Consider the following 17,646-nt stretch of genomic DNA (forward strand, 5'->3'; position numbering starts at 1 on the left):
CCATTTTAGACTGTATATTCTCCAGTCAATTTTAGACTGGAGAAAATCTTATTCCATAAATAAGCCTTAGTAATGGAAATTGGGGTTGATCGTTGACGCATTATATTGCACTACAAATATCCAGGCTGAACTGGGTGATTGAAATTGGGGTTGGAGTAATTAATCTCATGCTTATGACCAAAAACAAAAGGTCGTCTCCTTCAAGCCTAACTAAGCTATATGGTTAGAGCCGGTTGAAGAAACTTATAATTAATGAAAAGAAGAGTCTAGAGAAACACCGGCCGCCATCATCACCGTGGACCGTTTCAAGAAAAAAAAAAAAAAAAAAGAATTCAAACTCAAGCTTATGGAACATTTTACCTTGAGTTTAAGGGAATGTTAGAATATATAATATATTATAGCCGTCAAACCCTAGAAAGAGAGCATTACAGAGAGAGCATAGCAGAGTGGAGGGAGGGAGTTACAACTCCCTCCTCCCCACTCCACTCCCCTTCTCTTTCCTCCTTCCCCCTCCATCTTTCCGCCTCTACCATAGATCGATCAGGGCACGTGTATAAATGGTCCTTGGGGTGCTTTTTAGCGGTGCGTGGTTGGCTGTCGGTGGCGCATGGAACGTATGAGGGTGTGTTGAGTTTTTGTTATTGTATTTTTGTTGTTTTTAAATAAGAATGTATTATCTCTAGATCTGCTTTTAGTAGCGATTTATAGGGTGAAGTTTTATTCGTTTTCTTAAATTTTGTTTTCACGAATCCTTAAGAATAAGCGAATTAGTTTCCGGTCGGTATTTTGTTTTCTTATGATTCTTTTTATGGGAGTCAACCATAAACCGATGACGGAGGAGTTATCAAGCATAAAGAAGAATTGTCATTATGGTAAATGCAGCGAAGGGGATTGCGATTGATAAAGCACTAGTAGCGAAGATTAAAAAGAAAAAAGAAAAGGGACTTGGTAGCAGATAGAGACGTGATTTACCGAAGTTTGCTGTAGATCTGAAACCGATTGAGATGATGACTTTTCATAGATATTGTCTTATAATAGCCCGAAAGGCTATTGTGTATGTCATAGATAATGCTTGAGTTGTGAAGATTTCAAATTATATCTTTAGCATTGCACGGAACATTTTGCCCCATTTGAAGAGATAATTCATTCAAAATATATATATATATATAAGCATAATTACCTGATAGGATTGATCGTTGTTGTCATTTAAATGCCACAAATTCTTAGTTTAATTGATGATCAGACCAGTTATGCGTAATTACACGGTATGGGCCATTCCGCCATTAGGCTCTCTGCTAGCCTCTGCCCCTGAGAACTTTAAGGATATATTCTCAGGGCCTGATCAATGGACTTGTAGTATCTGGGCTAGGACAAAGTACAGTACAATCAGAGACAGTTTGAACAATATTTTAAATGGGCCGGAGGAATTCAGCCCCAACCCCACTTGGCCCATAAGATCATCCAGGCCGAACTGGGTGATTGACTTTGGGTTTATTTGGAGTTATCAATAAAATGCCAAACAAACCTTTTTTTTTTTTTTCCTGAGCAATATCCTGTTTCTTAGTTGTGGGATTTTCTGTGCATCAATTTTTATCACTTTATCATTTCCTCTATTGGGAATTGAGCTAATCATTTGATTTTTTGGAATGAAAGTTGTATATATATATGGCTTTCGCTGTTCTTGGAAGTTACCATTGGTTTTCTCACTTTGAATTCAGCTGAGTGCGATACAACATGAATAGATCTGAAAATATATAGCAGCTGCTATACATCACTCAATAAGCATTTATTACATTGATACATAATGCATGTTCCTTAATCCATGACACATGACACATTGTTTTCTTATTATTGCAGAGACAAAGGGAAAACATGATTTCAATACTTCGTAAATTTAAGGACAGAAAGTGATAATATAGGTAGGGCTACCAAAGCAGGTAAACGCTGCATCTTGAAGATCTGATTATAGTACGTGGGTGGACATTTATCTGGGCTACCATAATTGCCAGTGCAACAGGACATCAGTTGATTGAACGTTGTACATGCGCTCTTACAAGTGAGCACGCTCCCATCAGATGCTTTTACGTGCAGCTTTGCTGGGCATGCTGTGTTCACGTTGGCTGGATAGCTCGATTTTTGGCATGCACCAAAACCGCCTAGCGGCACTATCGAGACGAGCAAATATTGTATGAGTCTTGTCCACCGTTCACTACGATGTTGACTTCTACCAAATTGGCTGGCAGGATTGCATGATTCCCGTTGCACGCAACTTGACCGGAGCCACAATCCTTTGTAGCGCAAGTGAATTTTCCCGATCGAGTCATGGAACATCGAGTTTGGGCCCAAAACTGGCCTTTCCACGGAGCTGGGACATCCTCTACTGACTTTGATGCTTTTGATGCTTACTCAAATCCAATAGTTGATAATTGAAGTTCTTGACCCAGTGCTAGGGTTGCTGGCCAAATAGTTCTTGGACAATTATTTATAAAAGTTATTCTAGCAGAGTGAGCACCTGCATGCAACACAAACCCTTTCCTTTGTCACAATGATGGAATATTGTCCAACGATTAATTCAATTAGAATCCATTGTAATACTTTTACTCTATCAAAAGAAAAAATGAAAAAGTAAAATTTCATCGACATGCAAAAAGCCAAAGGAATATTGTACAGGAAATCTAATCCTAGCCCTCATATAGTAACATGTCCAAATGACCTTCTCCTTAGAGGTCCATAGTTCAAGAACCTTTGCAGAGTGAGAGATTAATGTTCAGTAGCTAAAATCTTAAAAACCTTTCATGTAGAAATAAAAATAAATCTAATATATAAATGATAATTTGCATATTTAGCACTTATATACTTTGCCATGCCTAAATGTGTCACGTCCATAGAATTTTCACTGTGGAAGACATGCCCCATTCAAATGAAAGCGGTGGTAACATATTAGCCGTGCAATTTTTTATATGAACGGGGCCTAAACAGTAGGATTATTCCTTCATGCTGAGCTACTACTAGCTATGCTAGCTAGCTTGTTGTTTCCTTAAGTGGCTGGATATTTTATAACATTTTTTTCTTTTCTTTTTTGGAGCGACATTCATATATAGATTTTCAGATTTAAAATTTGGTAAAAAAATATCTTAAACCATCAAATGGGTAAATATTAAGCACAAGTATATTAAATACTAAGCCATACCATGGCCTTTAGGGTGATTCGGCCGCCCCGGCCCCAAAGACAAACACTATAATTTTTTTTATTATTTATTATTTATTTATTTTTATTTGGCCCATGAACCACACCCATTATTTTTTTATTATTTTATTATATTAATTTTTATAAAAACTTTTGTTTGGACAGTTTTCCGAATGATGACATGGGATGGACCCTGTGAATGGCCTGGTACCTGAGGAATCACCTGACTATGAAATAACAAAGAAAAAGGATCAAAGCTGCCGGCGTTACCCGGCGGGGGATAGCTCCGATGCCTAAATTAGTCACTTTATTTGAGAGAAATATAACTTTGAAGATGATAGGTAAGATAAAGATAATAGAGGATATTCAGTTAAGGAGAGAAAAAGAAGTTACCAAAGTCTGAGATGAAACCCCCATTTTATAGGCATCGGGTTGTACCTGTTTATCCGGTACTGTGGACTGATCGAAGATCCACGTGTCGAGTAATGTATTTGATGAAACGATGAGTGGAGGGCTATATAAGTATATCTAGTCTTCCGCGAATAATTGAGAGTTTATATAAGACTCGGTTTACTGAGTCTTCGAACCGAGTGTTGTGTGTGCTGAACTTAGGTAGGCATAAATTTACCGAGTATAAGTTCAGTAAGCAGGTATAAATAACCGAGCTTTGTGATGGGCTGGTAGATCGTTTTATTGGGCCTAGCCCAGCTGATCCATGATTCAACAAATATCTACTAAAATTTCCTCTTCAACTTAGGTCCAATCGTCATCCCATTGACGAGCTATGTGTGCGTGGGGCAGTGATTTTGGGAAAAATGCAGGCGCGGCTGTGGGAGAGTGAGAAAGAAAATCTGTCGCGTAGTTTAGGGTTTGAAAGGGCAAAGGACTCTACTTTTGCAGCTCACACGATCACGTGGTTCTTGGCGCATGGTTTCAGCATTTCAAATCCAAGCCCAGTAAACAAGGAAGAGTAGTTGAGCAATTACTATATCGTAAATGGAGGTAGTGCTCATTGTGACAAAGCTGACATGCCAAAGTCAAGTACCATATATGAGTGATCCGAATTTGATGATCGTTGAAAAATAAACAAGGAAGAGTAGTTGAGCAATTACTATATCGTAAATGGAGGTAGTGCTCGATGGGACAAAGCTGGCATGCCAAAGTCAAGTACCATATATGGGTGATCTGAATTTGATGATCGTTGACAAATAAACATGGAAGAGTAGTTGAACAATTACTATATCATAAATGGAGGTAGTGCTCGATGGGACAAAACTGACATGCCAAATTCAAGTACCATATATGGGTGATCCGAATTTGATGATCGTTGACAAATAAACATGGAAGAGTAGTTGAGCAATTACTATATCGTAAATGGAGGTAGTGCTCGATGGGATAAAGCTGACATGCCAAAGTCTAAGTACAATATATGGGTAACAAAGTTGAGTGACGTGAAAGAGAGAGTTCAAAAAAAGTGTTGAAGTTGAGTTTCAGAACAAAATCTCCTTCAGCTGACGTTTTGGACTTGTGCTTATGTGGGTAGTATGTATCCAAAAAGAGACAACTATGGAACATGAGACAAGAGAGAAAAAGTTGTCGTTTTGGAGTCAGAGGAGGCTGAGGCACATTCGGGTTCTGAGGTAGCGGGGTCAGTACCTGACACTCTTCCTGAAGAAGAAATAACTGGAGTTACAAGTGATTCAGGAGCACAAGGAAAGAGGACAACTCCAGAGGTAGAAGCGCCTGCTCCTTATGTCAGAGCGTATTATAAGGTTTTTAGTGGTGTCAGGAAATTCTTAGGTAGACAAGACACATCAGCCCGAGATGCCCTTCTTGCAAACAGACCCCCCCGATTATCCTCTCATACACCAGTTAATGCCGAACCTCCTTCCTCCGTAGCTTTAGAAGTTGAGCCTCCCTAGGCCGTTCCTCTTTCCCCAACTCCTACTGAAGCTGTGCACCTGAGTGCTTCTGATTTCGAGGAAGAAGAACCGGTGGATGTTGGTTGTATCCTTAGGGATCTTGCCTCAAAGATGCCGATAATACAGCCGCTTGCAATGATCTTCCCAAGCCAAACCGAAGTAGAGAGTTCATCCATGCATCATGAGGAATGATGACGTGGGATGGACCCTGTGAATGGCCTGGTACTTGAGGAATCACCTGACTATGAAATAACAAATAAAAAGGATCAAAGCTGTCGGCGTTGTCCGGCGGGAGATAGCCCCGATGCCTAAATTAGTCACTGTGTTTGAGAGAAATATAACTTTGAAGATGATAGGTAAGATAAAGAGAATAGATGATATTCAGTTAAGGAGAGAAAAAGATGCTACCAAAATCTGAGATGAAACCCCCCTTTTATAGGCATCGAATTGTACCTATTTATCCGGTACTGTGAACTTAGCGAAGATCCACTTGTCGAGTAATGTAGTTGATGAAACAATGAGTGGAGGGCTATATAAGTATATCTAGTCTTCCAAGAATAATTGAGAGTTTATATAAGACTCAGTTTACCGAGTCTTCGAACCGAGTGTTGTGTGTGCTGAACTTAGGTAGGCATAAATTTACCAAGTATAAGTTCGGTAAGTAGGTATAAATAACCGAGCTTTGTGATGGGCTAGTAGACCGTTTTATTGGGCCTAGCCCTGCTGATCCATGATCCAACAAATATCTACTAAAATTTCCTCTTCAACTTCGGTCCAATCGTCATCCCTTTGACGAGCCATGTGTGCGTGAGGCAATGATTTTAGGAAAAATGCAGGCGCGGCCGTGGGAGAGTGAGAAAGAAAATCTGTTGTGGGGTTCAGGGTTTGAAAGGGCAAAGGACTCTACTTTTGCAGCTCACACGATCACGTGGTTCTTGGCGCATGGTTTCAATATTTCAAATCCAAGCCCAGTAAACAAGGAAGAGTAGTTGAGCAATTACTATATCGTAAATGGAGGTAGTGCTCGATGGGACAAAACTGACATGCCAAATGCAAGTATCATATATGGGTGATCCGAATTTGATGATCGTTGACAAATAAACATGGAAGAGTAGTTGAGCAATTACTATATTGTAAATGGAGGTAGTGCTCGATGGGACAAAGCTGACATGCCAAAGTCTAAGTACAATATATGGGTAACAAAGCTGAGTGTCGTGAAAGAGAGAGTTCATAAAAAGTGTTGAAGTTGAGTTGCAGAACAAAATCTCCTTCACCTGACGTCCTGGACTTGTGCGTATATGGGTAGTATGTATCCAAAAAGAGACAACTATGGAATATGAGCCAAGAGAGAAAAAGTTGTCTTTTTGGAGTCAGAGGAGGTTGAGGCACATTCGGGTTTTGAGGTAGCGGGGTCAGTACCTGACACTCTTCCCGAAGAAGAAATAACCGGAGTTACAAGTGATTCAGGAGCACAAGGAAAGTGGACAACTCCTGAGGTAGAAGCGCCTGCTCCTTATGTCAGAGCGTATTCTGAGGTTCTTAGTGGTGTTAGCGAATTCTTAGGTAGACAAGACACATCAACCCGAGATGCCCTTCTTGCAAACAGACCCCCCCGATCATCCTCTCATACACCAGTTAGGGCCGAACCTCCTTCCTCCGCGGCTTTAGAAGTTGAACCTCCCTCAACGGTTCCTCTTTCCTTAACTCCTACTGAAGCTGTGCACCTGACTGCTTCCGATTTCGACGAAGAAGAACCGGTGGATGTTGGTTGTATCCTTAGGGATCTTGCTTCAAAGATGCCGATAATACAGCCGCTTGCAATGATCCTCCCAAGCCAAACCGAAGTAGAAAGTTCATCCATGCATCCTGAGGAATGATGACGTGGGATGGACCCTGTGAATGGCCTGGTACCTGAGGAATCACCTGACTATGAAATAACAAAGAAAAAGGATCAACGCTGCCAGCGTTGTCCGGCGGGGGATAGCTTCGATGCCTAAATTAGTCACTGTGTTTGAGAGAAATATAACTTTGAAGATGATAGGTAAGATAAAGATAATAGAGGATATTCAGTTAAGGAGAGAAAAAGATGTTACCAAAATCTGAGATGAAACCCCCATTTTGTAGGCATCGAGTTGTACATGTTTATCCGGCACTGTGGACTTACCGAAGATCCACGTGTCGAGTAATGTATTTGATGAAACGATGAGTGGAGGGCTATATAAGTATATCTAGTCTTCCGAGAATAATTGAGAGTTTATATAAGACTCGGTTTACCGAGTCTTCGAACCGAGTGTTGTGTGTGCTGAACTTAGGTAGGCATAAATTTACCAAGTATAAGTTCGGCAAGCAGGTATAAATAACCGAGCTTTGTGATGGGTTGGTAGACCGTTTTATTGGGCCTAGCCCAGCTGATCCATGATCCAACAAATATCTACTAAAATTTCCTCTTCAACTTCGGTCCAATCGTCATCCTTTTGACGAGCCATGTGTGCGCGTGGCAGTGATTTTGGGAAAAATGTAGTTGCGGCCGTAGGAGAGTAAGAAAGAAAATCTGTCTCATGGTTCAGGGTTTGAAAGGGCAAAGGACACTACTTTTGCAGCTCACACGTGGTTCTTGGCGCATGGTTTCAGCATTTTAAATCCAAGCCTAGTAAACAAAGAAGAGTAGTTGAGCAATTACTATATCGTAAATGGAGGTAGTGTTCGATGGGACAAAGGTGACATGCCAAAGTCAAGTACCGTATATGGATGATCCAAATTTGATGATCGTTGAAAAATAAACAAGGAAGAGTAGTTGAGCAATTACTATATCGTAAATGGAGGTAGTGTTCGATGGGACAAAGCTGACATGCCAAAGTCAAGTACCGTATATGGGTGATCCGAATTTGATGATCGTTGAAAAATAAACAAGGAAGAGTAGTTGAGCAATTACTATATCATAAATTGAGGTAGTGCTCGATTGGACAAAGCTGACATGCCAAAGTCAAGTACTGTATATAGGTGATCCAAATTTGATGATCGTTGACAAATAAACAAAGAATAGTAGTTGAGCAATTACTATATCGTAAATGGAGGTAGTGCTCAATGAGACAAAGCTAACATACCAAAGTCATGTACCATATATGGGTGATCCGAATTTGATGATCGTTGACAAATAAACATGGAAGAGTAGTTGAGCAATTACTATATCGTAAATGGAGGTAGTGCTCAATAGGACAATGCTGACATGCCAAAGTCTAAGTACAATATATGGGTAACAAAGCTGAGTGACGTGAAAGAGAGAGTTCAGAAAAAGTATTGAAGTTGAGTTGCAGAACAAAATCTTTTTTAGCTGACGTCCTGGACTCGTGCGTATGTGGGTAGTATGTATCCAAAAAGAGACAACTATGAAACATGAGACAAGAGAGAAAAAGTTGTCGTTTTGGAGTCAGAGGAGGTTGAGGCACATTCGGGTTCTGAGGTAGCGGGGTCAGTACCTGACACTCTTCCTGAAGAAGAAAAAACCGGAGTTACAAGTGATTCGGGAGCACAAGGAAAGAGGACAACTCCTGAGGTAGAAGCACCTGCTCCTTATGTCAGAGCGTATTCTGAGGTTCTTAGTGTTGTCAGGGAATTCTTAGGTAGACAAGACACATCAGCCCGAGATGCCCTTCTTGCAAACCGACCCCCCTGATCATCCTCTCATAACCAGTTAAAGCCGAGCCTCCTTCCTGCGCAGCTTTAGAAGTTGAACCTCCCTCGGTCATTCCTCTTTCCTCAACTCCTACTGAAGCTGTGCACTTGAGTGCTTCTGATTGCGAGGAAGAAGAACCGGTGGATGTTGGTTGTATCCTTAGGGATCTTGCTTAAAAAATGTCGATAATACAGCCGTTTGCAATGATCCTCCCAGGGCAAACTGAAGCAGAGAGTTCATCCATGCATCCTGAGGAATGGTGACGTGGGATGGACGTTGTGAATGGCCTGGTACCTGAGGAATCACCTGACTATGAAATAACAAAGAAAAAGGATCAAAGCTGCCGGCAGGGGATAGCTCCGATGCCTAAATTAGTCATTGTGTTTGAGAGAAATATAACTTTGAAGATGATAGGTAAGATAAAGAGAATAGAGGATATTTAGTTAAGGAGAGAAAAAGAAGTTAGCAAAATCTGAGATGAAACCTCCCTTTTATAGGCATCGGGTTGTACCTGTTTATCCGGTACTGTGGACTTACCGAAGATCCACGTGTCGAGTAATGTATTTGATGAAACAATGAGTGGAGGGCTATATAAGTATATCTAGTCTTCCAAGAATAATTTAGAGTTTATATAAGACTCGGTTTACCGAGTCTTCGAACCGAGTGTTGTGTGTGCTGAACTTAGGTAGGCATAAATTTACCGAGTATAAGTTCGGTAAGCAGGTATAAATAACCGAGCTTTGTGATGGGCTGGTATACCGTTTTATTGGGCCTAGCCCGGCTTATCCATGATCCAACAACTTTAAAATAATATTTTTTTTCTTTATTACAATTAGGACATAGCTCCTATTTGTGGCCTTTAAGTTTTCTTCTTAAAAAAATCGTAGCCATTAATTGGACGAGGATCCAGATCCCAAGTAAACACTTGCTATGAAATAATAGTATATAATAGTATTGCAAAGGATTCCCAGATTGATTTCCATGAGCCACTGAGCCTTCGACTCTTTCTCCTTTCTCCCTCTTACAGCAGCCATCATCATCAATTCATCATTATGGAGGACACTGGCTGTTAAAGATCCATGGCTTAATCTCAACTGCGGTACAACATGAAGGGCATCTGAATATATATATATATATATATATATATATATATATATATATATATATATATATATATAGCAGCTGAAGAAATATTTCTTGTCATAAGCATAAGTATCCAAATAAGTAGGTATAAGAAAAAGTTCGTATTAATCGCTTGCTATCTATCATTCAAGCGTTTATTACATTGACACAGACACAGCAGTCATGCGTGTGCCTTACTCCAAGACACTTATTGTTTTCTTAATTATTATACTATAGAGAGAAGGAATGCATAATTCCTTTCTGAAAATTTAAGGGCAAAAAGTGATGACGTAGTTGGGTGCATTGAAGCAGGTAAATGTGCTGTTTTGGTCATCATAAGCATAGCTATAAGCTTGAGGGCATTGGTCCTCGAAGATCTTAGAGTAGTTTGTGGGTGGACATGTCTTTGGTTTATTGAAAGCGCCGGTGCAACAATATTCTGGTTTATTGAACGCAGTGCATGCACTCTTGCAAGCAAGCACGCTCCCATCAGACCCTTTCACTTGTAGCTCAGCTGGGCAAACCGCGTTCACGTTTGCCGAGCAACTTGAGGGCTTACAGTCACCGGTTCCTCCTTGTGTGGCAACCGAAACAGGGAGGTTGAAGCCGTCTACAAGGCTAACATCATAGAAATCTTGTCCACCGTTCGCTGCTATGTTAATTTCTACCAAAGACGCTGGCGGGACTGCACCATTGCCATTGCATGTAACCTGGCCGGAGCCACAGTCAGCAGTTTGACATGTGAACTTTCCAGAGGCGTTCGTGGAGCATTGTGTTCGGGCCCAGAACCGGCCTTTCCATGGAGCTTGGACATCAATTGATCTTGATGCTTTGGATGCCAACTCAAAACCAGTAGTTGATAGCTGAGGCTTCTGATCCGACGTTAGAGTTCCTGGCCAAATAGTTCTTGGACAGTTGTTTGTGAAAGTGATTCGAGCCGCATGAGAACCTGCATGCATGACATAAATTGTAATTAGAAGAAAAAATTGTAATTAGAAGAAAGAATGTCAGTTTATAAAGGCAATGTACTAACTATTATAAGTAGATACACAGACATACCAGATAAGAAACAGAAGGCCAATGCAAGGCCGAGGAGTGCAAGGGTTTTCATCATTGTATATAGTAGATCACTAGTTGCCCTCTTGATGAATGGGTTGGGTATTGTGGTGCTCATCTTATGAACTTAGAGTGGTATATATAGAGGCTTTAACGCGACCATCACGGCAAACCATGCGGAAAATCGGGTTCGACGTAAGTTCCACCAGGATTAATCCTCATTGACTTTTCAGCGGAGCCACGCGGAAAAATGCGGAAAATTGACGGACGAAATGTGATTGAATCGATTGGGGTTATCTACAAAACATATGTGTCAGTATTTGGGAAAGGAAGGCAAATCCATTTACTACTTTGCTACTCTAGTTTTCTACAAACAGGTGTCAATGTTGTAGAAGATGACTTGACAAATGACTTTTATATATATTCATTTAAGAACGTGCGACTGCTCTATAGTTCATCACAACCGAACGTTAGGTGCATCGAATTTTCAATACTCATGCGAAGTTTAAGCCTTAAGGTTTGGTTTTTTTCCAACACTGATTTTGTCTGATTTCAACGTGGCCGCCTGCACATGGTTTGAAGTTTGATCTCTTGATGTACGTGTGTAGTACAGTAGTAGTTGTTTCGAGAAGTCACTTTCCAAGAAGAAGGAAATTAAAACCTGTTTATTTTGATGCCTTGATATTTTTTATTTTTTGGGCCTTCTATATATGATTTATGAACTACAAAAGACCACTAATCCTATCATATCTAACCAATGAACTAACCCACCCATTAAAAATGGGCTAACTGCCCAACAAATTACAAATGGGCTACGAGCCCAACAACTCATCTATTAAAAACCCATTACACAACGAAAAGAACCCCCCCCCCCCCCAAAAAAAAAAAAAGAACCAAAACTTTTTTTTTTCTTTTTCTTTTCTAATTAAAGGTTAGAAGAATTGACTAATTGTGACTATTCTACTGGGTGTAACCCGCCCACCTCACCAGGATATCGATAGGACCTAAGGAAAATAATACAAATCCATACCCTTGCATTATCCAAACCCACTGAAAATTTCCGAGACCATCAAACCACCACCTCATGTGGTCAAAACAAAACTTTTCATATACTAATACATGCATTTTCTTGTCGAAGAAACTTTAAACTGTTTTTTTTTTTTAATTTTTTTTTTTTTCAAAATGAATTGAAAATATTTATCTTATGCAATCTATAAAATGCATATAAGAATTAAATTCTTTAAAGATAAATATTAATTTAAGGGAGCAAATCAATATTATCATCTATGTCTAGTTTTATAGACAAATAGCAACATGTAACAAAATTAATGTAATTAATTCTCGTTCCTATGACAATGATAATAGTTCTAGCACTCCAAACTCTACGAAAAATCACATATATTCTATTGCAAGTAATTGCAGATCATCAAATATCCAAGAGTCATGTTGAAATCCGGAGATGTTTTGGTTGGAAGAGTATCCAATAGCGTTACAGAGCGAAAAGAAGAGAGTGATCGAAGGTTTGGCCCATTATATTTGTAACCCCAAGAGTTCTTTTTGAGGTTCAAGTATGCAGATTTCCTCTTCCTTTCTTTAGGGTTCCTCTCTTTCTCTCTGAATTTTGATGTTTAGCAATGGCGAAGAAGAAGAAAAGGAATGCAGAGAAAGCAGAGCACATAATTGATAATATACCCAACAAATATTCTCAACAGCCCAGAAGCTCGAAACCCAAACGCCGCTCTGACTTCTCCTTCTTCTGTTCCTTTCCTCTCTCCAATTCAGGTGTGTGTGTTTTGTTTGATTGGAAATCAATTTCTTTTTCTTTGTTTTGGCTTTTCTCTGTGCCAATGTTTATCGCATTATCATTTCCTTTATTGGGAACTGAGTTGGTCGTTTGGTTTTCTGGAATGAAAGTTATATCTCAGCTTTTGTGAATTGCTTGGGCTGTTCTTGGAAGTTGTTTGCTTTTATGGCATTGAATTCAGCTGAGTTTTCGTTCCTATCAAAGTAAATCTCATTTCTTTTCCAAGTGATATAACTTTTATTCGCATAAAGCTTGAGTTTTGTTCTGAACTAGATCTTCCGAGGGTATGCGTAGGATTTGTAGCAATCTGTGTAGCTCAGTGAATTTCCTATGTTATGTTCTCTATTGTAAGGAAGCAAGATCTCTTTTTTGTGGCATTGTTGTGTCCCCATGAATATACCTTGGCAACTCAGAAATTCCTGAATTCTGTCATTTGTTTGAAGATACTTATAAGGCTGATTTGAGGGGCTGATGCTTTTTTTTTTTTTTTTTTCATAGCCTCCTGATACATACTTAATCTGGTGGATTTTTTATTTTTATTTTTATTTTTATTTTTATTTTTTTAAGTTTCTTAATTTTCTTTATATGTGTGTTGAAGGTTAATGAATTGTTCGATGAGGAGCAGAATTGCTGCCTATTAGATGTAGTATTACTGTATATGGGTTTGAATAGTAATTGATTATATTTCATTGGATTTTTAAGGATTATCTAAGTTTGCAACGCTACTTCAGTTTTGTAACTGTATGTCATCATTGCTGTCTCATCTGTTCAACTTTACTGCAACTGTCTCAGGAATGAATTACTTTGTTATGAAGTTCCAAAATAATATTATGCTATTTTATTAACTTTTTTCTGGAATAATATCTGCCCACAGGTTCCTTACAGGGGTCATCCTTTGGTGAAGGTGGATCATCCAATGTCACCTTAAATAGTTTGCATGGCAGACATGCTGAAGGAAAAAACATGCCTGTGCATTCTCTTATTCGGTGCAGCAAGTCACAGAATAGAGCATTGCGATTCTCATCCAATTTCTATAAAACTCCACTCATAGAAGTGGAAACAGTAGCCCAAAATGAACTTTTTGACTGCTGCAGTGAAAGGTTTGTCCGGCCCATATTCATGCCATGGTCATACAAGATATCATCAGTTTAAACGATTTTATATTACACTGATTGTCTTTCCCTTCATATAGAAATGTCAGTGAACAAACAAGTGATAGTGCAAGGTCATTGGAATGTACCCCAAAAAAATCACAGGTTACAGAAGGCAATGGCTTTCGCATAACACCAGGAAGTATTGTATGGGCTAAAACAGCTTGCCAAATGTGGTGGCCTGCTGAGGTATGTTACTGTTATTGACTGGTGGCGTCCTTATGTTTTTTTTCTTTTACATACATGTTATATTTTCTCTCTATAGTTTGGTTTAAGGAATGTCAGATACCCCTGTTATCGAGAAAAAAAGGAACCAGGTACAGCCTCTTAACATAAGTTAGGGGTTATATTTCTGAAAGTGAATTATGGGCTACCTCATCTAAAGTGTCACATAAAATATCCTTTCTTTCCCCTGGAATCTTTGCACGACATGCCCATTCAGATGATTTCTGAAAGCGTGTTCTGCATGTTTCAAAACTTTTTATTTTGATAGTACGTGTTTCAAACTTAAATCTTTGAAGTCTACATTTTTCTCATATCTCAAAAACAGTGTTTAATTCCTCATCAAGAAGCTTTGGATATTGGATTTTTGGTGACATCTTATATATTAAACTTTATAGGCCGAAAGGAAACATGTTATACAGTTGGGTCGTGCTGGATCTAAGCAGATGATTGTTTTTGGAACTACAAAAATGGTATCTATCACTTTTCAAACCAAAAGCAGAATTCTTGTGTATAATCCTGTTTGAGAGTCTATCCCTTTAAATAGTTTCTAACCTGACTTGTGAACAGAACAGTTGATGCCTAAAATAACTTGGTAAGATAAGATATTTAACCCATCAAATGAATCATATCTCTTTAGTTTTATTTCTAAATCCAGTGCTTCTATATTAACAAAAAGTTAACTCACATTTTTCAGATCATGGATGAAAGATCCAATCTAGCTGACTCAAGGAACCAGGATACTGATGGACATGTCTTAGTAGAGTTTTATGGAAGCCATGACATGTAAAATTTCTAACCTTTTATGCTAATGTTGCTGCATATCTTTTGACTGAGAAGACATTGAGAATCTGCTTGTTCTCTGTCTTACTGGCTGACAAATAAATTTATGATTTACAGTGCTTGGCTTGATCCTGCCAGAGATCTTTCTGAGCTTGAGGATGTGAGTGCAGTTACTATAATAAATTACTAACAAGCTCAATTGTTATCTCTTCATAAGTCTCTGTTGATATTGATTCTTGTAAACTGTGCCACAGACACTATTAAATAGTTCAGCCTGTCTACCTCTTTTTTTTTTGTTTTTGTTTTTTTTCTTCTCTTTTTCACCTTCCTGTGATAATGATAGCTATTGCCAATCTTTCATCAACTGCATTGTAGCGATGAATGAGCAGGTGCTGTAATGTAAGTCACCCGTTGCAGGGGGTTTTCTCTCTGAGGGTGGGTTTGGATGGGAGTAACTATGGAACTTTTCTTCCATAGTCTATCGCATGATATGTAATGTATGATTGAGATATTATGCTGACTGATGGCAACAATGTTGTAGCATTGATTGTACTGGAGCAAAAATTTCAATATGTAGAGCTGTGGGAAAAGCATATCCCCCCATCTATATGGCTATTTTAATTATGCCTATCAATATGTATTCTGATTATGTTCATTTTCTAATCTATGCCTAAGATCCTGTGCCTTTTTTGTTCCAGTGCTTCCAAGAAAGGAGCTGTAACCCTATGGAAGATTTTCAAGATGCTTTAAAACAAGTAAACTGATATTTAGCAAAAATGGCCTATGCTTTATGATTTCGTATTTTTTGTGCTATCTGCCAAGTCAACATTCTGTTCTCTTGTAATTGTAGGCCCTACAAAGGAAAGAATATCTGAGTTCATGCAGAGAGTTGTCTAAAAGCCCCAACGGACCCAATCACTCAGATCAACAAGATGAGTTCTCTGGTATGTACTTTAATTTGTACTTTGCCTGAACATTTCATATCCTCAAACAAATCTGTTGAAAGCCAAAAAGAGACACAGGGAAGTCTTATGGTTAACATGGGAAATCGTATCACATATATATATATTTTTTTGACATAGCTTAGTTCACATTTTCTCTTGAAAGTCAAAGAGAATTACCATTATCAAATAGGGTTAACTGTACCCATATGGCCAATAACTTTATACGGATCTTAAATCTGTACTACTATCAGGTGGAATTGGCAAAGGGGATAGCCTCTTTGATGTAAAGGAATTGTCTCACTTTTTTGTTCTTTCATCTGATGTGCATTGTAGACACCTTTTCAAGTTTTCAATGTTGTCTCCTTAATCTTAAAGTTAACAGAGTATCAGCAGCATTCCTTTTACAATGATGGAGGTAGCCTTCAACGAATCAATAATTCTAATCTTTCTTGAATCACAGATCACCATGAGCTCTAGTTTCTGAGTACAGGGTTATAACTAAAATGGATTTTCTTTTCTTAGGGCCCGGGGTGTGGGTAGTTAGCTAAAATTTGGCTTTTAGAAACGCATCCTTGTGAGTTTAACATGTTTTTTGAGCCTCAAAACTGCATATTCTAAGCATCCTCTAGATCCTAAAGCCTTGGTTTCTATTTGGTATAATTCTATATAGGCGTAGATGTAAGGTCTATAAATCGGTTGTCTTTTTAACGTAGAAAAATTGTCATTTTTGTGAAGCTATATCTACTCTTCTCCCTTCCAGTTTAATTTCTGATTCTGCTTCTGCTTCTGCTTCAAACAGATAAATGGACTTCATCAATCTCAAGCAGAGCAGATGATGATTTCCTTGAAAGAGGGAGGGGGAAGAGGGAGCGAAAGCCTAAACTTCACTTTGATGTGAGTTGCTATCACCAGAATGGTTGTGGTAAAGCACATCTTGCTACATTAACAGTTTAATTACATTCATTTACAGGAGGTGACATTTCCAATGACATCGGATAAGAAGGTCCGGCGACTTAGGATAATGCGGTACCTTGGCCTTAGCGCTCCAATTGGTTCTCCTTTTTGATCCACTCACCCAGTAATGTAGAATTCATGTTGCTTGATTTCCCAGCTGTAATGAAGATATCATCATTTGAATATAATGGTAGATACCTCTAATCTTCTTTATGATGTATAGAAGAGTTTTGTATAGTTGTAACTTTTTTTATTGTAAATTATTAGTTACCTCATAATTAGGGGTAATTAACTAATTATACGTCACTGTCTTTTGGAAACTGCCACTAAACATCCTTGTGATTGGAGCTAGAAGAAATCTTCATATTTTCTGTTCTTCTAATTGATGGATTTCCTCATGTGAAGCGCATTTATAGCCTGAAATACAAAATTTAGCCCCTAATTGGTATTCAACAGGGTTAAATTAATGTTGCATGAATAGAGATAGCTTGGGGCCTGTTTGGAACAATTTTAAAATCTGTTTTTCGTTTCTCAAACATTGAAAACTATCTAAACGGATTTTCGGATGTGATCTTTATCACTAACAAATCTGTTCCCTGCGGCTGAGGTTGCCACCAGATCAACATCGTGGTGGCCGCCACTAGGCGGCCATCACCCATTGAAGACTAGCTCCAATATCCATTTTTCTCCTTTTTTATTTATTTTTATTTTTATTTTGAAAAAAGTTATTATTATTATTATTATTATTTTTTGGGTTTTGTAGGAAACACTACTTCTCCAAACATTACCAATTTTTTATTTTTTATTTATTTATTTTATTTTTTATTT

General features: G+C 38.6%; 2 protein-coding genes and 1 pseudogene across 3 annotated transcripts; 1 reads left to right on the forward strand and 2 right to left on the reverse strand.

Moving 5' to 3' along the window:
• Window positions 1-1,878: 1,878 nt before the first annotated feature.
• On the reverse strand, window positions 1,879-5,285 carry LOC132191594 (thaumatin-like protein 1a; annotated as a pseudogene).
• Window positions 5,286-9,975: 4,690 nt separating this feature from the next.
• LOC132161703 (thaumatin-like protein 1) lies at window positions 9,976-11,050 on the reverse strand. The gene is made up of 2 exons (XM_059571879.2): window positions 10,964-11,050; window positions 9,976-10,853 (listed from the first exon to the last, which is right to left on the reverse strand). The coding sequence occupies exons 1-2, from the start codon at window positions 11,016-11,018 to the stop codon at window positions 10,174-10,176; spliced, it is 735 nt and encodes a 244-aa protein (XP_059427862.2). The 5' UTR covers window positions 11,019-11,050; the 3' UTR covers window positions 9,976-10,173.
• Window positions 11,051-12,309: 1,259 nt separating this feature from the next.
• LOC132192006 (uncharacterized) lies at window positions 12,310-17,271 on the forward strand. Of its 2 annotated transcripts, XM_059607179.2 has the most exons (10): window positions 12,310-12,742; window positions 13,639-13,864; window positions 13,957-14,104; window positions 14,536-14,610; window positions 14,835-14,923; window positions 15,038-15,080; window positions 15,619-15,675; window positions 15,771-15,864; window positions 16,664-16,758; window positions 16,835-17,271. In XM_059607179.2, exons 1-10 carry the CDS (start codon window positions 12,595-12,597, stop codon window positions 16,928-16,930), a joined length of 1,071 nt encoding a protein of 356 aa, XP_059463162.2. In that variant the 5' UTR covers window positions 12,310-12,594; the 3' UTR covers window positions 16,931-17,271. The 2 variants fall into 2 exon arrangements, with proteins under 2 accessions (XP_059463162.2, XP_059463163.2); XM_059607180.2 differs by lacking the exon at window positions 14,536-14,610 and having other exon boundaries at window positions 12,313-12,742.
• The last annotated feature ends 375 nt before the right edge of the window (window positions 17,272-17,646 follow it).

Source organism: Corylus avellana, chromosome 10, assembly GCF_965113065.1.
Source record: "Corylus avellana chromosome 10, dhCorAvel1.hap1.2, whole genome shotgun sequence".
Taxonomy (NCBI): domain Eukaryota; kingdom Viridiplantae; phylum Streptophyta; class Magnoliopsida; order Fagales; family Betulaceae; genus Corylus; species Corylus avellana.

Bases quoted from the DNA above. Each gene is read 5' to 3' on its own strand.
- LOC132161703 (XM_059571879.2), bottom strand. From the start codon at position 11,018: ATGATGAAAACCCTTGCACTCCTCGGCCTTGCATTGGCCTTCTGTTTC. The intron at 10,854-10,963 runs GTATGTCTGTGT...TCATGCATGCAG, and splicing joins GGCCTTCTGTTTCTTATCTG to GTTCTCATGCGGCTCGAATC.
- LOC132192006 (XM_059607179.2), top strand. From the start codon at position 12,595: ATGGCGAAGAAGAAGAAAAGGAATGCAGAGAAAGCAGAGCACATAATT. The intron at 12,743-13,638 runs GTGTGTGTGTTT...ATCTGCCCACAG, and splicing joins CTTTCCTCTCTCCAATTCAG to GTTCCTTACAGGGGTCATCC. The intron at 15,676-15,770 runs GTAAACTGATAT...TTGTAATTGTAG, and splicing joins TTCAAGATGCTTTAAAACAA to GCCCTACAAAGGAAAGAATA.